Genomic DNA, 20,000 nt, shown 5'->3' on the forward strand with positions numbered 1-20,000 from the left:
TGCCTGACAGAGAGGTGAACACAGAAGTTGTGGGGGACCCTTAGATATCCCACTTGGAGGCAAGGGATCCCCAGCCTTACACACAGCTTCTTTTCTCTGGTTCATGGGGAGGGGGCGAGAAGTAGGAGCTCTTAAGTGAGCCATCCCTAAAGTGCAGGCACCAAAAATGCACCCCGCAGACCCGGTGGAGGGATCTATCACCTTATTTCCCCAAAGTAGAGGAGATGACCCTTTGCTTTCCCACTAGGTCATGTCTGCGTCACCTTGGGATGGAAGGGATGTCTTTCTCACCCAGCATTGAGGAAGGGGTAGTTATTTTTTTTCACACCATAGGAGAGAGAGTGTGTGTGTGTGTGTGTGTGTGTGTGTGTGCGCGCGCGCGCGCGCGCGTGCGCTAGTGGGTGCAGATTATTCCTTCCTCCCTCACCCGGAGGATGAGTAGATGGCACCTTTCTCCTAGCTTTGGCAAAGGAGGTGGTTCTTTTCTTTCTCACTACAGGGAGTGTGTGTGTGTGTGTGTGTGTGTGTGTGTGTGTGTGTGCACGCGCGCCAGCGTCACGGGACTGGCTTTTTTCCTCACCTCATGGTGGGGAGGCTGACACCTCTCTTCCCTCCAAAGAGCGTGGGGACAGTCTCCTTCGTCTCCATATCGGATGGGACCTGGCTCTTTCATCCCCAGCCAAATAGGTGGTAGGGGTCTCGGTCCTCTTTTCCCTGTTTTCGGGGAGCATGACTGGTTTCCACGCTCTCCCCACAGAGCTCTGCTCAGGTTGCGAGAGACCTAGCCGTCCCTACGGGTTAAGACCCCAGACCTAGCGGTTTAGGCGTCCGCGCGCAGGCGGCGAGTCGGGGGCGGCGCCCGCTCTGCGGCGCGGGGCGGGGCGATAAGTGGCCCCGCCCCAGGCCCCGCCCGCTCCCTGGCGCGGAGCCTCCAGCCGCCCGGCCCGCCCGGCCCAGTGCACCGCGGCTGTCTGCTGGGCTAGCGCGCCGCGGACCCGGCCGCAGCCTCCTCAACCGCCTCAGCCGCCTCAGGCTCCAGCCGCCGTCGCCGCCCCAGTCTCGCCCTCCGCGCCGCCCGGCCTCGCCGCCTCGCGCGCCCCCAGCCCCTCAAGCCAGATGATGAACTTCCTGAGGCGCCGGCTGTCGGACAGTAGCTTCATCGCCAACCTGCCCAATGGCTACATGACCGACCTGCAGCGGCCCGAGCCCCAGCAGCCGCCGCCACCGCCCCCCGGTCCGGGCGCGGCCTCGGCCTCGTCCTCGTCGGCGCCCCCGGCCGCCTCGCCGGGCCCCGAGCGGAGGCCGCCGCCGGCCTCGGCTCCCGCGCCGCAACCCGCGCCACAGGCGGCCCCGGCGCCGTCGGTGGGCAGCAGCTTCTTTAGCTCGCTGTCCCAAGCCGTGAAGCAGACAGCCGCCTCGGCCGGCCTGGTGGACGCGCCCTCGCCCGCGCCCGCCGCCGCCAGGAAGGCCAAGGTGCTGCTGGTCGTCGACGAGCCTCACACCGACTGGTAGGTGCCCGGCCGCCGCCGCCGCCGCCGCTCGGGACTCCCGGGGCCTGCCGGGCAGCTGTGGAGGCCGCGGGGAAGGCGGTCCCGGGGCGCCAAGGAAACGTTTCGGACCCGGGAGAAGGGGGGGTCTGCATGGTCCCGCAGTGGGGAGATGGCGGGTGAGCTTGCGTATGGCGGGGGGGGGCGCGGTGGAAAGGTGAATCCTGAGGTGAAATATTTCCTCGATTCTCTCAAATCCCTCACGACACATAAAAAGAGCTACTTTCTGCAACAGGGAAAAATCTTAAAAAATAGAGTTTGTTTGTTTGTTTTCGAAGGGGAGGTGGTGCAGAGGAAGCCGACTTTCAGCCTAGACACATGAAAGCTCAGGTGAAACATTCAAAGCCAACAACAATTCTATATCGTGAGTCACGGAGTGAATTTGCAGTGGAGATCGGTGTTGTGCGGGGAGAGGGTGGTGGGGATAGATATCACCTGGCTGGATGAGGGCTTGTATCCGTAGTGACATCAACGTTGGTCAAGGAAAACATGTGAAAGCCCAGGTGTACAGAGACTTGTTCCCATGGAGCATGGCTTAAGTCTATTTAAGAATATTAAAATTCTTGTGTTTTGTGCAGCAGGGAGGGGATTTGTGGATTTTTTTCATTTGTTTTTGTTTTAGGAAAAAATAGGTGTGTGGGAGGGGGTTGTGGAAGTGATGGCCTTTTCCAGCTGGAAAGATGACTGAGGTAAAATATTCTGGATCATTAAAGGGGCACAAACAGAGATCTACCTTAATGCAGTAGACGGCAACTTCAAGAATTCTTTCTTTCTTTCTTTCTTTCTTTCTTTCTTTCTTTCTTTTTTTTTTTTTTTTTTTTTAAGGGATATTCAACTTAGAATGGTGAAGGCTGGGGGGAAATGTTACCTCTAGTTGGTAAAAGCTGAATGAGGTTCATTTAAGACACATCAGTTTAAAGAGGTTCTATTTTATGTAGCAGGAAGTTGGCCCAGGGGATGAATGGGGTGGGTGGTGATGGTGGAATTGATGGGTGAAGGGCTTGAAGACGTGAAGAGGCAAGAGCCTGGTTGCCCCCGCCCCAGGAATACGGGAAGGGTTTTATTTTTTTCGTTCTCACAGGGGTTGAGGTTACAGACTGGACCCAAGTGCTTCCTCTCGAGAGTGAGGCACAGAGGGACCACAGAGCTGTTTATCTCCATTTCCTCTTTTGGCTTGCTTCACTGCTTTTCTCTATCATTTTCTCACTGGGAGACTTGGAGGGAGGGAGTACTGGCGTGGGTGTGGTGGAAGTGAGATGTAGATGTGGAGATGCACTCCGGCTGGCCTCTAATATGACTACTTTGAATAGTCATTTGGGTGACTTGCGTAGTTGCCTTTTCTCAGAACAGTGGAGTAAAAAATCTTAAGGGATCTTTGTTAGGAAATGACAAAGGTACTTGCAGGAGTGTTTGAGGAAGGTTAAGAGTATATGATGGTACCATAGGGAGCCCCCTGTAATTACTCTTAGTTCAAATCAGCAAGTGCTTATTAAGTGAGAAAGGTTGGTAACTAAGCCTTACTGAACATATGTTATATGTCAAACCCTGTACTAGGTGCTCTAATATATAGCTCATTAAATTCTTACCACAAAACTGAGGCTTACAAAAAATGGATAATGTGTTCCAAGTCATAGAGCCAGCAGATAGTAGACCCACGATTTGAACTTAGGCCCGTTTGACTCCAGTAGTGCCACTCCACTATGCTATGTTCCCTTACTATTTTGTTATTATATTATTGGCAATATTAATAATTAGCTCCCTCTATAGGATAGGCACTGTAGGGGCCTTACAGAGAGCTCACATTTGGGGAGACAAAATGGAAACATGAAATGGTTAACAAAAAAGAATCTAGAATTATTTCAGACTAGTGTTTCAGGCATTCAATAAATGAAGTGAATGGGAGAGCCAGAGTTATAGGAGAAAGCTTCACAAAAGATGAGTCTTGAAGAAAGGCCAGGAAAAGGAGGGGAAAAATGGGAATGATATTGGTTCTTCATTTTTTTATGCAAGAATCTGACACTCCTGTACCTTGTCCTGATCTCCTATCCTGTTGAAGGCATTTGTTTTGGGTTTAATTACCAGTTAGGTACCTGCAGGTAGGAAGACACTCATTTGTACGTGTATGATGTGGCTGCTGTAGATTTGTGTTTATCACTAACTGCTTCAGTGGCTTGAGATTTGAAACTCTTCTTGGGTATTTTATTCTCTAGGAAGACTGCCTGCCCGGCATGAACCAGAGAATTTGCTTTGCCCTGGAGACTAGACTTCTGATGGAAGTAATAGAATCCATTTTCCTTTGGGCTGACTCCCAGCTGTTTTCGGATTTTCTCTGAAGTAATAACATTGATTTATTAAAACTCATAAACCCAGTTTGAGTTTAGTGCTTGACAGCATTTGATGCTTCTCTGTTTCTGTACTTAATAGCAATTCTCAGGATTGCAGATTTTGTCTGATATCATGCCTAAATGTGTTAAAAACATCTCAAATATTGTTGAATGGTTTTATTGGAAGTTCTCTGTAAGTTAAGGAGCAGGTGCCTGCTTATGACAAGCAGAGTGCCTTAACAAGGTGCTTTTTGCTCTAAAGGCAAATTTTAGTAAATTTGTTTTATTGTTTAAAGTGTCTAGATACCATTCAGTGAGCAGGTGTCATATGTGCCTACTATTATTTTCCTGATGCTTGACTAGGAAGTCAGAGTGTAGCTTCCCAGTAGAATTTAAGAATATCAGTCTCATCTGAATTATAGAATGCTAAAATAAAGAGGGTTTTAACAAGAATTTAAATAATTGGAGATTTAAAAGAAGGGCTTTAAATAGGCAGCCTTCAGAGCAACTTTAATATAGATTAAGATTACTTCTAATGTTTACCAGTGTAATTGTGAACAATGGAATTTGGGGACTTTGCCACTGACTAGGTTGTTGGGAAAATTGGGAGGATATTTCTGTCTCTTTTGATTGAACTGTGTTTTCATTGGTTGCTAAAGATCTTTAGGTTAATTGCACAGTGAAGAATCATTGAAAAAATGTATCTGCTTCACTAAAAAATGAAATCAAGATCATTATATCCCTTATTAGTAATTATTGTTAATATTTAAAAAATATATACATATTGCCTGACAATGCATGTTTTCTTTTAAGGTTCATGCCTAAGGTTGAAGTGCAGTTAAGATTGAACTCTAGGAGCACGTGGGTGACTTAGTCAGTTGGGCATCTAACTCTTGATTTCAGCACAGGTTATGATCCCAGGGTTGTGGGGTTGAGCCCTGAGTCAGGTTCCACGCTGAGCATGGAGCCTGCTTAAGATATTTTTTCTCTCTCTCTCTCTCTCCCTCCCCCTCCCCCTCCCCCTCCCTGGCCCCTCCCCTGCTCTTGCTCTCTCTCTCTCTAAAAAAATAAATAAAATAAAATAAAATAAAATCACTGAACTCTTATGATCTCTGTGTTTAAACAAGGAACAAACGTCCATTTGGATATGTTGTTTTTTCTGCATATTACACTCTCACTGGTGAAAAGGTAAGTTTTCTCTCAGATTTTCCTGACTCCATTTTCAGCGATTTCAATAACAGTGATGAAGTGAAATTTTTCATCTTAGCATCTCTCAATGTTTGGTTTGAAAATCAGTGTAGCACAGGCATTCTAGAGACTATCTAGATGTTCTAGAAACTGCAGATATGGTAAATCCACAGGTGTTTATGGAGCATCTTCTCTGTATAAGGTATATATTCTAAGTAAAAGGAGACATAGTATCTCTCTTTTAAGATCTTTCTGTCGAGATGGATAGATAAGCATACATTTTTTTTTTTAATTTACTAAAAACTACCCCTTGTATTCAAAGAATAATAGTCCTTGGATTAACAGCGTTGACATCAACCATGAGCTTATTAAACTACAGATTATCAGGTCCTCATGCCTACTGAATCATAATTTGCATTTGAATAAAATCTCTAAGTGATTCACCTGCACATTAAATTTAAGATACACTGAACTAAACGGTATGTAATTAGTGCTAAAGGTGTGGCAACAACACCAACTACTGTCATTTATTGGGTAACTGCTGTATGTGAAATGTTGTATTAATAAGCTTTTTACAAATATTATTGAATCTCTACCATAGCAGTGTAGTACTATAGAAGTTTAAAAGAATGAAAAATGGGTGCGGGCTAGAAGTGGGAAGGGAATGCTTCATGGAAATACTGAGATTTGAATTGAACCTTGAAGAATTCGAATAAAAAAAGATAGGTTTGGCTCAGTCCAGAGAATGGATAGTATAAGGAAAGTACAGTGGTTGAAAAGACAAAGGCCGTGAAAAGACTGGATTGATGAATTACTAGGCAGCACCTACTTTCATTCTTTTATGGTCCAACTTTGGCCGTATTATTCAGAATAGGGGAATTCAAAGTATAGTAGTCTGAACCAGTGCTTGTGAGAGGCTCTAGAAAAATATTTGAATTGGAACTTGGGAGGAAGCTCAAATGAGGTTTGAGGTTTCTGTCTGCTAAATATTTTGTCTGTGTGTCCTGTTTCTGACTGGTGAACATAAACACATGGATTCCATAAAATTTCATTGTTCGTAAGAGCAGTAGGCAATAGCTTAGAATTCTAGATGGTTAGAGCTGGAAGATCATCTGGGTACTTTATAAATGGGAGAAATCTTGATCTGAAGAGGGGACAGTGAGTTGTTCAAGGTTATTTAACTAGTTAATGGCAAAACCAGAACTAGAATCTAGAACTTCAGTCTCTCTTCTAAGCTATCTCTCCCCACTATACCACAGTACCACTCTATCCCTCTGTTTTGCTATCTTTCTACCTTTCTAACTTTTATCTTTTTCCATCCCTGATTCTTTCAAGGACTGATAGAGACTTTTCCTTTTATAATTATCGCATTTGAACTCGAAAGAACCTGAATGATCATCTAGCTGTGGAGAAATGGAATGATTTGCCCACCAATAAGAAGTTAGAGAATGGAGACTAGAACTTACATCATCTGACTCCAACTCAAAGTTCTTTCTACTCTTTTTTTTTTTTAATAACTGATAAAATTTACTGAAAAGATTGATTTAAGCATCTGCAATGGTGACTTCAACCTTCACTCCTGGCTCAATCCTGATGGAGGTAATTTGTTTAACAATCCCAGAAGGACTGAAAATCAGTAAGTCGCTTGTGGATCCTCGTCTGAAAATGATTCCAAGTCTTAGAACCTTCACCACAAGGAGATTTTCCTTTAGTGATTCTCAGAGTCTTGGCAACTGAACTGGTCCTTTCACTTTGAGATTCTTTTCCTTTGTACCTCTGGTCAAGTCAGCACATACGTTCTCCAAAGATACCGACCGGGTTGTGGCTGGTTAGAGTTATTCTGAATTGTTGAATTCCTGCCTCTGGTTCCTGAGTGTTTTCCCAGTGCTTTTAAAAGCCATGGCTGTGGAGTGGCTTCCTGATCATCTTGTTCCTGGGCAAGAGTGAACACTGGTGAGTCAGGAGCAGGAGCAAGGCATCCAGGGCTCCACTATAGCTGCGACCGCATCTTCCTTAAAGAGGTCTTTCTACTCTTAAGTCACTCTTTAAGCAGATCCCTCAAATTAATCCTTTTTCTCCTTAAAAATACTATTTTTGTCTGTTTTAAAGATTCTTTGTGGAATTCTTTAATGAATACTTTAAAAAGAGCCACACGAGTATCATGTTATATTCACACCAATTTCACTGTCTTATTTGTGTTATTGTTGTTTCAGGAAAGGTTATTGTAAAATGGTTGAAGGAGATTCTTAGAGGCCTAGTAATCAAAATCCAAAAATATAATAAGGTTAGTCGGACTGTGGTACAATGATGACCTTCCTTTCAGGGACCCATTTTTACCAGTGTCCCTCTCTACCTGAGATTGCTTCCTGTCTTTCTGTATCAAGTTCAGATCTTTAATAACATTAGCCTTTTCAGTATCTTGCTAAGCAAGAAGTAGTGGAGACCCAAACAGTAAGTTTTCCAGAGTTGTATACCTTCCTCTAAAATTGGTAAAACAGTTAACTGGGATATGTTCAGTGCAGCTGAACATCTAACATAAGCCAGATGCTGGAGATACAAGGATAATTTGGGCATAGGCCTTGTTTATGAGGATCCTCCAGTCCAAGAGGGAAGAAGACAGACATTTAAAAAAAATTTTTTTAAAGTTTATTTATTTTTGAGAGATACAGAGACAGAGTGTGAGCGGGGGGAAGGGCAGAGAGAGAGAGAGACACAGAATCTGAAGCAGGCTCCAGGCTCTGAGCTGTCAACACAGAGCCTGACGCGGGGCTCGAACTCCCTAACCATAAAATGATGACCTGAGCCAAAGTCAGATGCTTAACTGACTGAGCCACCCAGGTGCCCCAAAGAGGACAGATATTTAAATAGGATTTATTATAGTATGGTAATTAGCATGTGTACGATGCTATGAGAACACAGAGGTGGGTTGTCCTGGGAAATGAAGATGTGGGTAGAAATGATTAGGCCGTTAAAAATGTGCCATTGTGTATCCTTAGGTAAACTATTTTGCCTCCTTGGTTGATTTTGTAAAATCTGTCAAATGAGAGGATTGAAACAGACATTCTCTAAGATCCTTTACAGCACTATATTATTTCCATGTTACAGTTTTGTGCTATTTTCTTTATAAAAAACTTTATAATTTATTCTATGGCATAATGCTTGTAAATCTTTGGAAGAAGAGGCATAGGTCAATAAATGACTAAACATGGCTTTGGATGAAAGGCTCATCTTTGAGTACTCTCCATTCAGTAGCTCTTTCTTACCTCCTCAAAGATGGGAATTGGGGACATGTAGTTGAATTTCTTTCTTCCTGATAGACCTAAGAACTTTTGTATACGTATGTTGAAGTATTGGCTGAAAGCCTTTATTTCTTGATCCCTGCCATATACACTGTGCTGAGCAGTTTATATAACATACACATACACATTGTCTTACTTTATTCTCACAGTGATCCTGAACAGTAGAAAGAATATTTCATAGATGAGTAAACAAACTCATAAAAGTAATCACTTGCTCAATATTAAATAGTTAAGCTGTTAAGCTGAAATTTCAGGATCTGAACCCAGATTGCCAGATTCCTACACACACACAAAAGACAAACTTGCCAGCAGAAAAAATTAGATTATTTTTTATTATAAAAAAGGTTGTTTCTTTTGTAAAAGGATTTACCATATGATTCATTAATTTAAAAAAAATATATATTTTTAAATTTATACCTGAGTGAGTTAGCATATAGTGCGATAATGATTTCAGGAGTAGAATCCAGTGATTTACTTAAATAGTAAGCACCCCACTGCTTTTGGAGTTACTCAATTTACAAAAATTTTATATACACACAGCTTTTTCAGGATCATATCCTTTTTTTTTAAATTTTTTTTTAACGTTTATTTTTAAAAAAAAATTTTTTTTTCAACATTTTTTTAAATTTATTTTTGGGACAGAGAGAGACAGAGCATGAACGGGGGAGGGGCAGAGAGAGAGGGAGACACAGAATCGGAAACAGGCTCCAGGCTCTGAGCCATCAGCCCAGAGCCTGACGCGGGGCTCGAACTCCGGGACCGCGAGATCGTGACCTGGCTGAAGTCGGTCGCTTAACCTACTGCGCCACCCAGGCGCCCCAACGTTTATTTATTTTTGAGACAGAGAGAGAGCATGAACGGGGGAGGGTCAGAGAGAGGGAGACACAGAATCTGAAACAGGCTCCAGGCTCTGAGCTGTCAGCACAGAGCCCGACGCGGGGCTCAAACTCACGGACCGTGAGATCGTGACCTGAGCCGAAGTCGGCCGCTTAACCGACTGAGCCACCCAGGTGCCCCAGGATCATATCCTTAAAGAGAGTGAGGGCATGGTTAAATATAGTGGCCTCAGGATGTAGAGTTGCATACTGTTTTTAGTGTTTAATGGCACTCATGCTATATGTGCCCCTCTAAATCTTGTAAGACCTTCTGCATACTCATTGGATAGCATTGTCATTCTTTGTTTTAGCTTTCCACATAGATGCAATTGAATACCACAAGGCTACATATAGTTTTCCAGAGAGAGGAGAGGATGATAAAAAAGGTTTCTCTATTCTGCAGACATTGCTTCAATGCAGCAGAAGGAAGTAACCTAGAATAGGGCAGGAGACCTATAGAAAGAATAAAGTGAGCAAATACCATAGATCTCTGAACTCTAAAGATGCTCATTCAGCGTGCCTATGAATGGGAGGAAGTATACTGGCCTTGTTTGTTGCTTGACAGCAGGCATTTCTGAAATTGTATTCAGTTCATGTAAAATTACAAAGCAGATTATGATTATATTCAGTCACTCTACACTTCTCTTTTCAGCAGCATGAAACAATATGAACATATAGGACTAAGGGTCAGAAGACCTAGGGTTGAGACCTGGCTCCACCATCAACCATATGACCCTATCAGAGTTATATAACCTCACTGAGCCCCGTTTCCCTCTATTTGACACATTTTTCATTAGACACTTACTATATGCCAGACAGTATTTGGGGTTCTGGAATAATACAGACAAAAATTCCCTTATGTGTAAAATGGAATAATAGCATATATATCTCATAGCGATGTCATGAGAATTGAATAAAACAAGGTTTTGGAGAAGCATTTTGTAAAGGGTAAAGAGCCATACTAGTGATTGTTGCATCCTTCTTTGTTTCCACATGCAGGTACCCAACCTATCTTGGTCCTTTTGTTGAGTTCCCCAGATCTTGTGCAGTTTTATTATCTATTTTGCACATTTCAGGGGTGAGAAATATCTTAATTTTTTTAGATTGAAGTCTGTTCATACCCAGAATTTTTGAAGGTTTTCTTTGGTATTTTTTGAAAGGAAACATAATTTAGTCTGGTTTTTGTTTGTTTGTTTTTTTAAATAAGAAACATTACCCATTTGACTCAGCTATATTAACAATTAGGGACAGGACCACATAAATCCTTATTTTATTTAATAAATGAATTCTAAAATAGCTCTGCTGCAGTTTCACTTGTGACTAATTAAGGAAGGGTGGACACAGAGGGAGAAATGAAGGAAGAGAGAAACATAGAATGGCTTTAAAAGGTGTTCCTGTATTATTTTCTCCTATTCAATCTATCTTTCATATTGCATTCAGAATGTTCTTAAAAAAATTTTTTTTTTTTACATTTACTTATTTTTGAGAGAGCACAAGCAAGGGAGGGGCAGAGAGAGAGACAGACTCAGAAACTGAAGCAGGCTCCAGGCTCTGAGCTGTCAGCACAGAGCCAGATGCTGGGCTTGAACACATGAATCATGAGATCATGACTTGACCCAAAGCTTAACCAATTTCAGAGTATTCTTAAAAGCAGTCATTGATTTTCTAGAGTTAATTTCCTTTTAAACATTCTTCTCTAACTCATTGTTGCTTGTGAGGATTATTTACAACCTCCAGTTTATCTTTTCAGACTCATTTGTCACTACTCTCTCAATCCTAAACTTTGGCTATATTCTGGATTACACTCTTTCTGAACACGTAACTTGGGTTTCAGTATTCTCTGCTATTATTACACAGTTCCTTTAAAATGCTCTTGTTCTGCTTCTCTCTCTTACCTCAATGCTCATTTTCTTTATCCCATTTTCAGAGCATGAGGATACTGTCTATTGTTTAAAAAAGCCCCATCTCCTCCAGCCTTCTCCATGTCTTTGCTCTAAATTTCACCCCTTCTATTTCCTTCTTTTCATACTCTCGTTTTCTACTGGTTGGTCCATGCTTGTAAAGAAAGGAACAAGCAAAATCTGCTCTTTGCCTTCTTAATCACTCTTCCAGATATGAAAGAGAAATCTCACTCTTGTCCCCACTTCCTTATCCTATATTTGCCCCCTTGCACTGAGAGCTTTTACCTTTTCCATAATACTGAAATTGTTCTTGCTAGGTTACCTCATTGCTAAATCCAAAGGAAGGTGTCAGTCTATACTTTAACTGATTGGCTTGATACTGTTTATCTTCTATTTGGAAGTCCCTTGGTTTCTGAATATGGCAATCTTTTTTTCGTACTGTCTTTTTAAAGTTCCTTCTCTTCTTGGTCTTTTCCTTTGCTTACCTCATTAAATGTAGGTGTTCCTCAGGGCCCCATCTTCTGCCCATTTCCTTTTTCACTCTACATATTTTCCCTGGTCCATCCACTCTCAAGATTTCAGTTATTTCCTAAATGCAATCAGTTCCCAGATCTCAACCTTTAGACCAGAACATTGTCCTGATCTTTACATGTATGTTTAGTTGCCTGCTGGACATCTCCATTTGGGTGGTTAAAGGTGACTCAAGGTCATTTGTTTCGGTATTGAATTCCTTATCTTGCCTTCCTATTCCAGCTCTTCTTATATTCTCTGTCTCAACTGAAGACACCATTAGTTGTCTGTTTCAATTTCTCACTAATTTCACCTAGAACTTTTGCACGCCTCATCATGATTTCCACTTAATAGCTTGAATGAGCTATTTAAAATACAAATGTGACTCTTTGACTCCTTTGCTTAATGTCCTATCCCATGTCTGATATGTAAAGTTCATGGCCTCCTGTGATTTGACTCCTGCTTACTTCAATCTCCTAACCATTTCCATCCCTAAACTTCAGTTTACAGGATTATTGAACTATTTGCAGTTCCATATACACATTATGGCATTTCTTCCTTTTGTTTATGCTGTCCACTCCTCCTGCAATTGCTTTTCTTCTACTTTCCTTCCTTTTCTTGACTAAATGCATATTCACCTTTTGAGACTGAGATGAATATTTCCTTTATCAGAAATCCTTCTCTTAGCTCCTGGAATATATCGGGCATCTCTGTCCGCTCCATGCCCTCTTTCAGTCATGTGGATATCTTTATCACTGGACTCAACACAATGATTGGTTTATGTGATAGAGAGTTCTTTGCAGCAGGCTTAGGGTTTTATTCATTTTTATATCCTTAGCATCCAGCAGAGTGTCTGACACATAGTTTGAGTTCAGTAAATCTTTGCCAAATTGAACCTAGTAGAGTGAGATCTAGAAAATGAAAAAAAAGGATAGAAGGGAACAATGGTGAGGAAGAAGTATTCTAGGATTAGAGTATATGTTATTATGTTGGAAATCATCTTTACTTACTGCAAATATAACTTTAAAAAAAAATTTTTTTTAACGTTTTATTTATTTTTGAGACAGGGAGAGACAGAGCATGAACAGGGGAGGGTCAGAGAGAGGGAGACACAGAATCCGAAACAGGCTCCAGGCTCTGAGCTGTCAGCACAGAGCCCAACGTGGGGCTCGAACTCACGGACTGTGAGATCATGACCTGAGCTGAAGTCGGACGCTTAACCGACTGAGCCACCCAGGCACCCCAAATATAACTCTTAAAATGCTTTTTCTCTTATGCTGTATGAAATACAAATTAACTTAATTACCAATTTTCAAACAGTCCAAATCATAAATCTTTAGAGATTTAGCTCTGAATGAGAGCCATACCAGCCCACAATACTGGAAAATATTATCTAGCCCATGGGAGCTTTGAACAGAGCAAAGGCAAATAGAATAAAATTAAGGGTTGAGGTTCTCCTCCATAGATTATATTGACACTTAGCTCTCAAGAAGCTCATTTTTCTGAAGTTCTTCTCTTCCCTCAGCATGAAATACTCATCTTGGGCCACCCAACATGCTTGTTTCTTTCTCCTTAGTGAAAAAATTCTTTTGGTTTACCCAAAGGATAATTCTGGAGAACTAAACAACATTGTGACTGAAAAATGTTGACATACACAGTAAACTTTTCATGATCTGACTTTGCTTACCTCTTCAGTTCTAACTGTCTTTGACCCCCACCCACTTTGATAGCCATGACAAACTACTCAGGTTTAATGGAATGTGCCATGCCCCTATGTTTTACTACTCCTACTACCTGAAAGACTTCTTCTGTGTTTTTGCCTGGATAATTTTCAAGACTCAGTTCAGTTGTTGACTGTTAATAGAGTCAAGACTAGATTTACTCCTTCCTTAGTTCTTTCAATTTGTGTTAGAAACCATAATATACTTGCTTGTCTCATAGCAATTAACTTGTTGTATTATAATCAGGTTTTACTTGTCTCTCTTCTCATCTTCTCACCTTCAACACTGAGATCTCCTTGAAGACAAAGACTATAACTTTAATTTTGGTATCCCCAGCATTTGGTATGACAAAGAAGGCTTTCAATAATTATTTGTTGTATCAGTCAATGACTTATGAAAAAATTTCTGAGAGACAGAGAGAGAGAGTGAGTGTGAGTATATGAGCGGGGGCAGAGCAGAGAGAGGGAGACACAGAATCCAAAGCAGGCTCCAGGCTCTGAGCTGTCAGCACAGAACCTGATGCAGGGCTCGAACCTCACAAACTGCAAGATCATGACCTGAGCCGAAGTTGGACACTTAACCGACTGAACCACCCAGGGGCCCCAAAAATATTTTTATAAATTGTAAAATGGTATAAAAACATTAATTATTGTTACTAGCCTCCCTTGATGATAAACCTACTCTTCCACTCTCTAACATACCCTTTTCTGATGGGCATAAACACTCCATGCTTGTTCTTGGGAAAATAGCTGTGTTGTGGTTGTTGTTGCTGTTTTACTTTTCTGTGCCTTCTCTCCCTGTTGACACCTTCCATTCTGAGTCCATGGACATATGTCCTGTGACTTGGGTGGCACTCATTCCAGAGGTAAACATATTTTTCTGAAACAATTTGGGACAGGAGGTCTTATTTTTCAGTGCAAGAATTAGTCTGGTGATTTTTAGGAGCTGAAATGAGGAATTTGGAGGAAATTTTAGTGGCTGGACACAGTGGTGGTTGGAACCGCCTCGAAGTCAGGAGGTTTGTGGAAATTGTAGGCCAGATTATTGTCGGTATCCCTATCTCCTAGCCTTTAATTTTCAGTAGGCTAAGTTAATCTTTGCTCAGCTAGAAGTTGTGAATGGTTATTGGCAATTCCTTTTCACAGGTTTTTGCTTTTTCATAGAAGGAGTTGGAAAATAGAGCAATTTCTCTAATCCTAAATAACAAATAGTGGAATTCCAGCCCTAAGATTGGGAGCAGAGGAGAGTCCTTCCTTATTGCTACTTGCCCACATGAAAAATCTTCTCTTTGAAAGAATAATTTGTCAGTTGACTTGGCAAAGTAGGATTAGGCTGATTTTCCTTTAGCTCCTAGATGACTTATGCAGTCATTTGGTTGAAAAAAATATACTCAACTTAACTTTGACCCTGGAAGGAAATTTAGGATTCTGTAATAAAGTCATACATATAGGTAAAACTTGATAATTTCTTATGTACTTTGACTTGCAGGTGTCATCTCATTCAATTGGCACCTTAACCTTGTGATGTAATTTGGTATAACTTCCTGTTTTGATTATGAAACCAAAGCTCAGGTAGATTGTGATTTGTGTATATAGTTACAACATGAAATAGGTAGAGTGACATCTAAAATCTAGATTCTTCTTTCTCTGTGCTTTTTTCTCCTTACTTCAGTGCCTCTTTTCTCTATGTAGCTAAAGTACTTTCTGAGCCATTAGTCAATTAGGACACTTTTGCCTAAAAGCACTAAGGATGGATAAAAAAATTGCTTAAGCTGGAAAGAGCCTGTATGGCCTGTGACAGGTGCTGCGTAGGTTGGTTGAAAAACAACTTAAAGATAATCTCCTTTCCCTATGTGTTTTTGTTAATGCTTATAATATTTTTATGATTTAGAATCCTTCTGGTGTTTCTGGTATATTTCAGACTGATTTTAAGTTGTCAGGAAAGGGGATTTTTGACTCCAGAGCTCAATTCCTTTAAAGCTTCTTATTTTCCTTTGTACCTGGAAATTTATTTCTTAGCCAGATTTTAGGATGGTGTCAAATTTAAGTTCCTACTAAAGAGACTGTTCTCTGTGATCTATTTTTTTCTGCCTTCTTTTTTTTAGGTAGCCAGTCCCTCTTGCTACATCCTACCCCTTAATTCCAGCAATAATTATATGCAAAGTTCTGAGAGTCAAAGGGCAGTGGGTTTGGGGGTAGGGCAAGGATATGAAGCTCCTGTCCCTTCTGATTCCATGTGTTCCTCCCAAATTCTGGGAATACCTAGCACCCTCTGTCTTTTTCCACACCTTTTAGGAGCATCTCAGCAGTGGTCTTGAGGAAATAAAGACTTCCCAGAGATTTTTCAATGGTTGGTTTGGTTTTTCCCATCAATAGAACTTAAAAAAAAAAAAAAAAGGCTCGTACAGATCAGCCTTTTGCTTACTTTTAGTGGTCTCCTTTCCCTCTCCGTCTTGAGGGTATTTATTATGAAGTTTCCCATGTTATTTCATTCATTTTTTCATGAATTATTCTGTAGGAACTGGCACTATAATGCTGAGCACAAGAGACATTGTCCTATCTTCACAAAACTTATAATTTATTTGGAAAGATAGTCAAACAAGCAATGTAATAAAGTAGGATTTATAGTTATGTCAGCATGTTTAGGAAAGTTTTAAACAGAACATATTTCTCTCATAATTTTGCCATAGCAATAGAGAAGCTGCTTCTACATTTTTCCACATTCTCTTCCAATATTTGACTATATGCAAACTTATTTTTTACATAATTGTGATTTTTATGTAGCCATAATTTCATATTGTTTTTTCAATTATAATTTTTACATGTTGTTACTTACACTTTTTTTTCATAGCACTTGTACCATGATTTATCCAATTATATTTCTATTAGAGAACTGTATTGACTTCAAATATTTCATGATTATTGCATAGTAAGACTATAGGCATTCTCAATTTTCAGGTAAGACTATAGGCATTCTCAATTTTCAGGAAAGGAACTACTTGATCAAAAATTATGAAATATGTAGCTTTTGATAGATATTACTATACTGTTTCCTGTAAAAAGTTTTTCCTGTTTGTAGTCCATCAACCATTTCTACCTCACTTTTCAGCACATTATTATTTTTTTAAATATTAATAGGAGTAAAGGCAATATTTGAGTGTTTTATAAAAATATGTGTATTTATTTGTTTTGAGAGTGGGGGAGGAGCAGAAGAGAGAGGGAGAGTGAGAATCCATGAGGGACTTGAACTCAGAAACTGTGAGATCATGACCTGAAATCAAGAGTCAGATGCTTAACTGACTGAGCCAGCCAGCCACCCCAAAGCAATATTTGAGTGTTTTAACATGCATTTCTATGAATACAGGTAAAGTTGAATGTTTTCCCTAATGTTTGCTTATAAATATGTGAAACAATTTCTCTGGACTTGGGAAGTTTACTTGTTGATTTGCTTGGGACATTTTGATTTTGAATGGGACATTTATTATTGATGAGGAGGAATGGATGACAGTGGGTAGAATGTCTTCCTGGGGATTACGTCTAACTTGGCAAAAACTTTTGTAATGGTGGAGTCAAGAGTTGGATTCTTTGAGCTAAAATCAGTACTACACGTGGGGTCTATACTAGGCTGTGAGTTCTTTTAGGGCAAAGGCTATGTTTTATTATTTGCCTCAGCTTTTTAGCATGCTGGCTGATAGTAGGCCTCAAAAAATTATTGAAGGAATATGAATTTCTTGGGAACACTGGATAAGCTCCTTCTCTAAATATTATTCTCATCTCTTCTTAAATTGCCTGAAATGTCACCATTTAAGATTTGTTCTTTGGATCTTAAAGATTTTCTAATCTTGGAGTCCTCTAGGAATTTATTAATACCTATAGGAGGATGACTATGGTGGTCTCAGGCATCATATTGGAGATTACAACCACACTGAGAGCAACACTCCGTATGGATGGAATATAGAATAGACACCTGGTGATGGAGGAGTGGAGATGGGGTGAGAGATGCTCAGAAGAGTAGTAGGAAGTTGTCGAAATAAACCTTATCTATCTCAGAGAATCCCAGGAATATGAGAATTGGAAAGTAATCTTAGTGGTCACCTGAGCCTTGGTGTCATTATGTATAAATGTCAATGAGAATGTCTACTTTCTAGGGTTATCATGAGATTTTATTGAAATTAAGTAGTTTATGGCAGTGCTTTGTAAACTCTGAAGTGCTATGTGGAAAAAAAATCATTGTTATCATCACCATCTCATGTAGGAAACTAAAAATAGGGAGATAAAGTTACTTTTATTTTTTCCCAGGAGCTAGATTTATTTTTTATATTTTGCTGCCAATCTTTATCATATGAAGATGAAATAGAACTTTCTAAAGTATTATTTTCCCCCAAGGGAATAGTGAGGGAGGATGGAGGATGATGGGGGGTAATTTTGAGGGGTGAATAGACTTTCTTAAGCTTTTTACTACTTTTGCAAACGATTAGTTTTTTTCTCAGTCCTTTTCCTAGGGTTGAATGAAAATAACAAGAAGAAGATAAAACAACACAAGTATGGCAGAGTGGGCCATGTTCAGATGCAGTCAGTGATTTGATAAGAAGGAATCATGAGCTGATCCTGGAATAGTAGATTGGGATCTGATAAGAAGAACCTTGAATGCAAAGCTCAGAGATGTAGTCAGTGGGGAATAGTGAAGGTTTTGGAGCAAGAGAGTGATTCAATCAGTGCTTTCCTTGGGAAGGTTTATCTGGAGACAGTGTAGAAATGGAGGAGGAAGAACTTGTGTTGGCCTGGAGACTTTAGGAGCATATTTTGGTTATCCATCTATGAGATACTGGAGGCTTATAGTAGTGGGACCATGACAGTGAAGAAGGGGTTGATACAAGGATGTCAGAGAGTGTAGTCCTTGGCTAAAGGAGCTCTGGGGCCTTATGGCCTTCAGTCTATTATCTCTTCCAGAGGCCTGTTTTCCTGGTAAACTTTTTAAACATTGAAGTATTAAAGTGCCAAATAATAAATATATAGTTCATTGGGTTTTGCAAAGTATAAAGTACAACACAAGTCAAGATACACAACATAACCAATACCTGCTAAGCTTCTATAATACCCCCTTCTTGATGACCCTGAAAGCCCATAATATACATGGGCCCCCTTCTGAGACTTAGTACTTATTTGTCCCTGCAAACAGCAGCCTCCTAACTAGGTAACGCTCCCTATGCCCTCCCCCGCCCCAGTCCCTCAGTCTCTTCTGCCTCCCCACTGAATCTCTTAGCGGCCAGTCATTAAGACTGTCTCAAGGTAGGTATTATACTGGCATATCTTTTGCTCCAGCTGGCAGGCTGACGGAAGAAGCTCCCATAGCATTTTTAAGGCTAGTTAAACCTCTCATTTCTCTCTCTCATCAGTTTTCTTCATGTAGCTTTTGACCCCCAAGAGTAGGAAGACAAGAATGACAAGTAATAGGGCTACCTGACAGGAGACATGGCCCTAGTACTAAATTATTGTATGCCCTTAAATATCACATATCCCTTCTCCTGATTGAAGTTTTATAATTTATAAAAAGAAGGTGTTGGATTGGGGTAACTGGTTCACAGACCATTCTCAGGGCTTACTGTGGGAAGACTCAAGTGGAGATACTTTGGATCCTCTCTGTACTATTACAACCAGAGCAACTCTGGTTTTATTTGTTGCGTATGTATTGACCTTTCTCCTGAGATTTTAGTTAAAGCAAAGGATTATATAACAAATATATTCTTGAAATCCACTAGACTTAGAAGATCTCTTACAAGTGAAAGTATTACTTGTGAAAACTTTGTGAAAGATTATGAATGGCACAACAAGGATGAGCAAAATTTTTACCTTTAACATTTTCTTTGTATGCACAAGGCCTTCATGCTATCCTCTGAACCTGAGGGAATGGAGGGGGTATACTTAATTTTGTCTAGATTGGGAAGGATTAACCAAAGAGGAGGCATCGGAGCTGAATTTAAAGGAAGAATAGAAATTCTCAGGGTGAATTAGGAGATTGAGGGGAATAAGGCATTTCAGGAAGAGGAATGAGGCAGGAAGCCATGAAAAGACACTTATTTTGGAAATATTGTATTCTTGGTGTAGATATGTGTATGATGAAAAGAGGAACAAAGGAATGCTAGATGATATGGGTTGAGAGGTCAATGGGCTCTTTTTTAAAGGGTCTTGAACATTATAGTTATAGTGATGAGGACTAATGAAAAATTGTAAATATCATTTGAATTAGCACTGCTAGATGAATTTTGGGCTCCTTTAGATTCAGGACCGTTGATCCGCACAGCAGTGTTTATAACTATGGCAATTGCGAAGCTCACACACTAAGAAGTGATTTTGATTAGAGAGAGCCTTGGATCTATCCTAATTTCTTCTTCTTAATTGGCTTAGAGTATCAGATATATGTGTAATGCTTGTGTAAAACAAAAGACTAGGGGAGTAAAAGGGGCTCTCTTGATGGGCAGCCAGTCTCCACACTGTAATGAACTCAGTGGTGTCCTTCCCATTTAAACTCATCATCAGAGGTGGAAGTGGCAAGATTGTAGTTTTACCTCCTGTGTGAAAAATTAGAGTCAGTCTTGTGGCTCAGGCTTTTCAGATCTCCTCATTCTGCCCCTGGAA

The 20,000-nt window shown here is 40.6% G+C and overlaps 1 protein-coding gene across 1 annotated transcript in view; it reads left to right on the forward strand.

Moving 5' to 3' along the window:
• The first annotated feature begins 927 nt into the window (after positions 1-927).
• SYN2 (synapsin II) overlaps positions 928-20,000 on the forward strand; it is a 196,880-nt gene continuing 177,807 nt past the window's right edge. The window contains exon 1 of the mRNA XM_043588144.1: positions 928-1,508. Coding sequence (XP_043444079.1) covers positions 1,117-1,508 — 392 coding nt within the window. The 5' untranslated portion in view covers positions 928-1,116. The remainder of the gene's footprint in view (positions 1,509-20,000) is intronic.

Source organism: Prionailurus bengalensis, chromosome A2 (assembly GCF_016509475.1).
Source record: "Prionailurus bengalensis isolate Pbe53 chromosome A2, Fcat_Pben_1.1_paternal_pri, whole genome shotgun sequence".
NCBI lineage: Eukaryota > Metazoa > Chordata > Mammalia > Carnivora > Felidae > Prionailurus > Prionailurus bengalensis.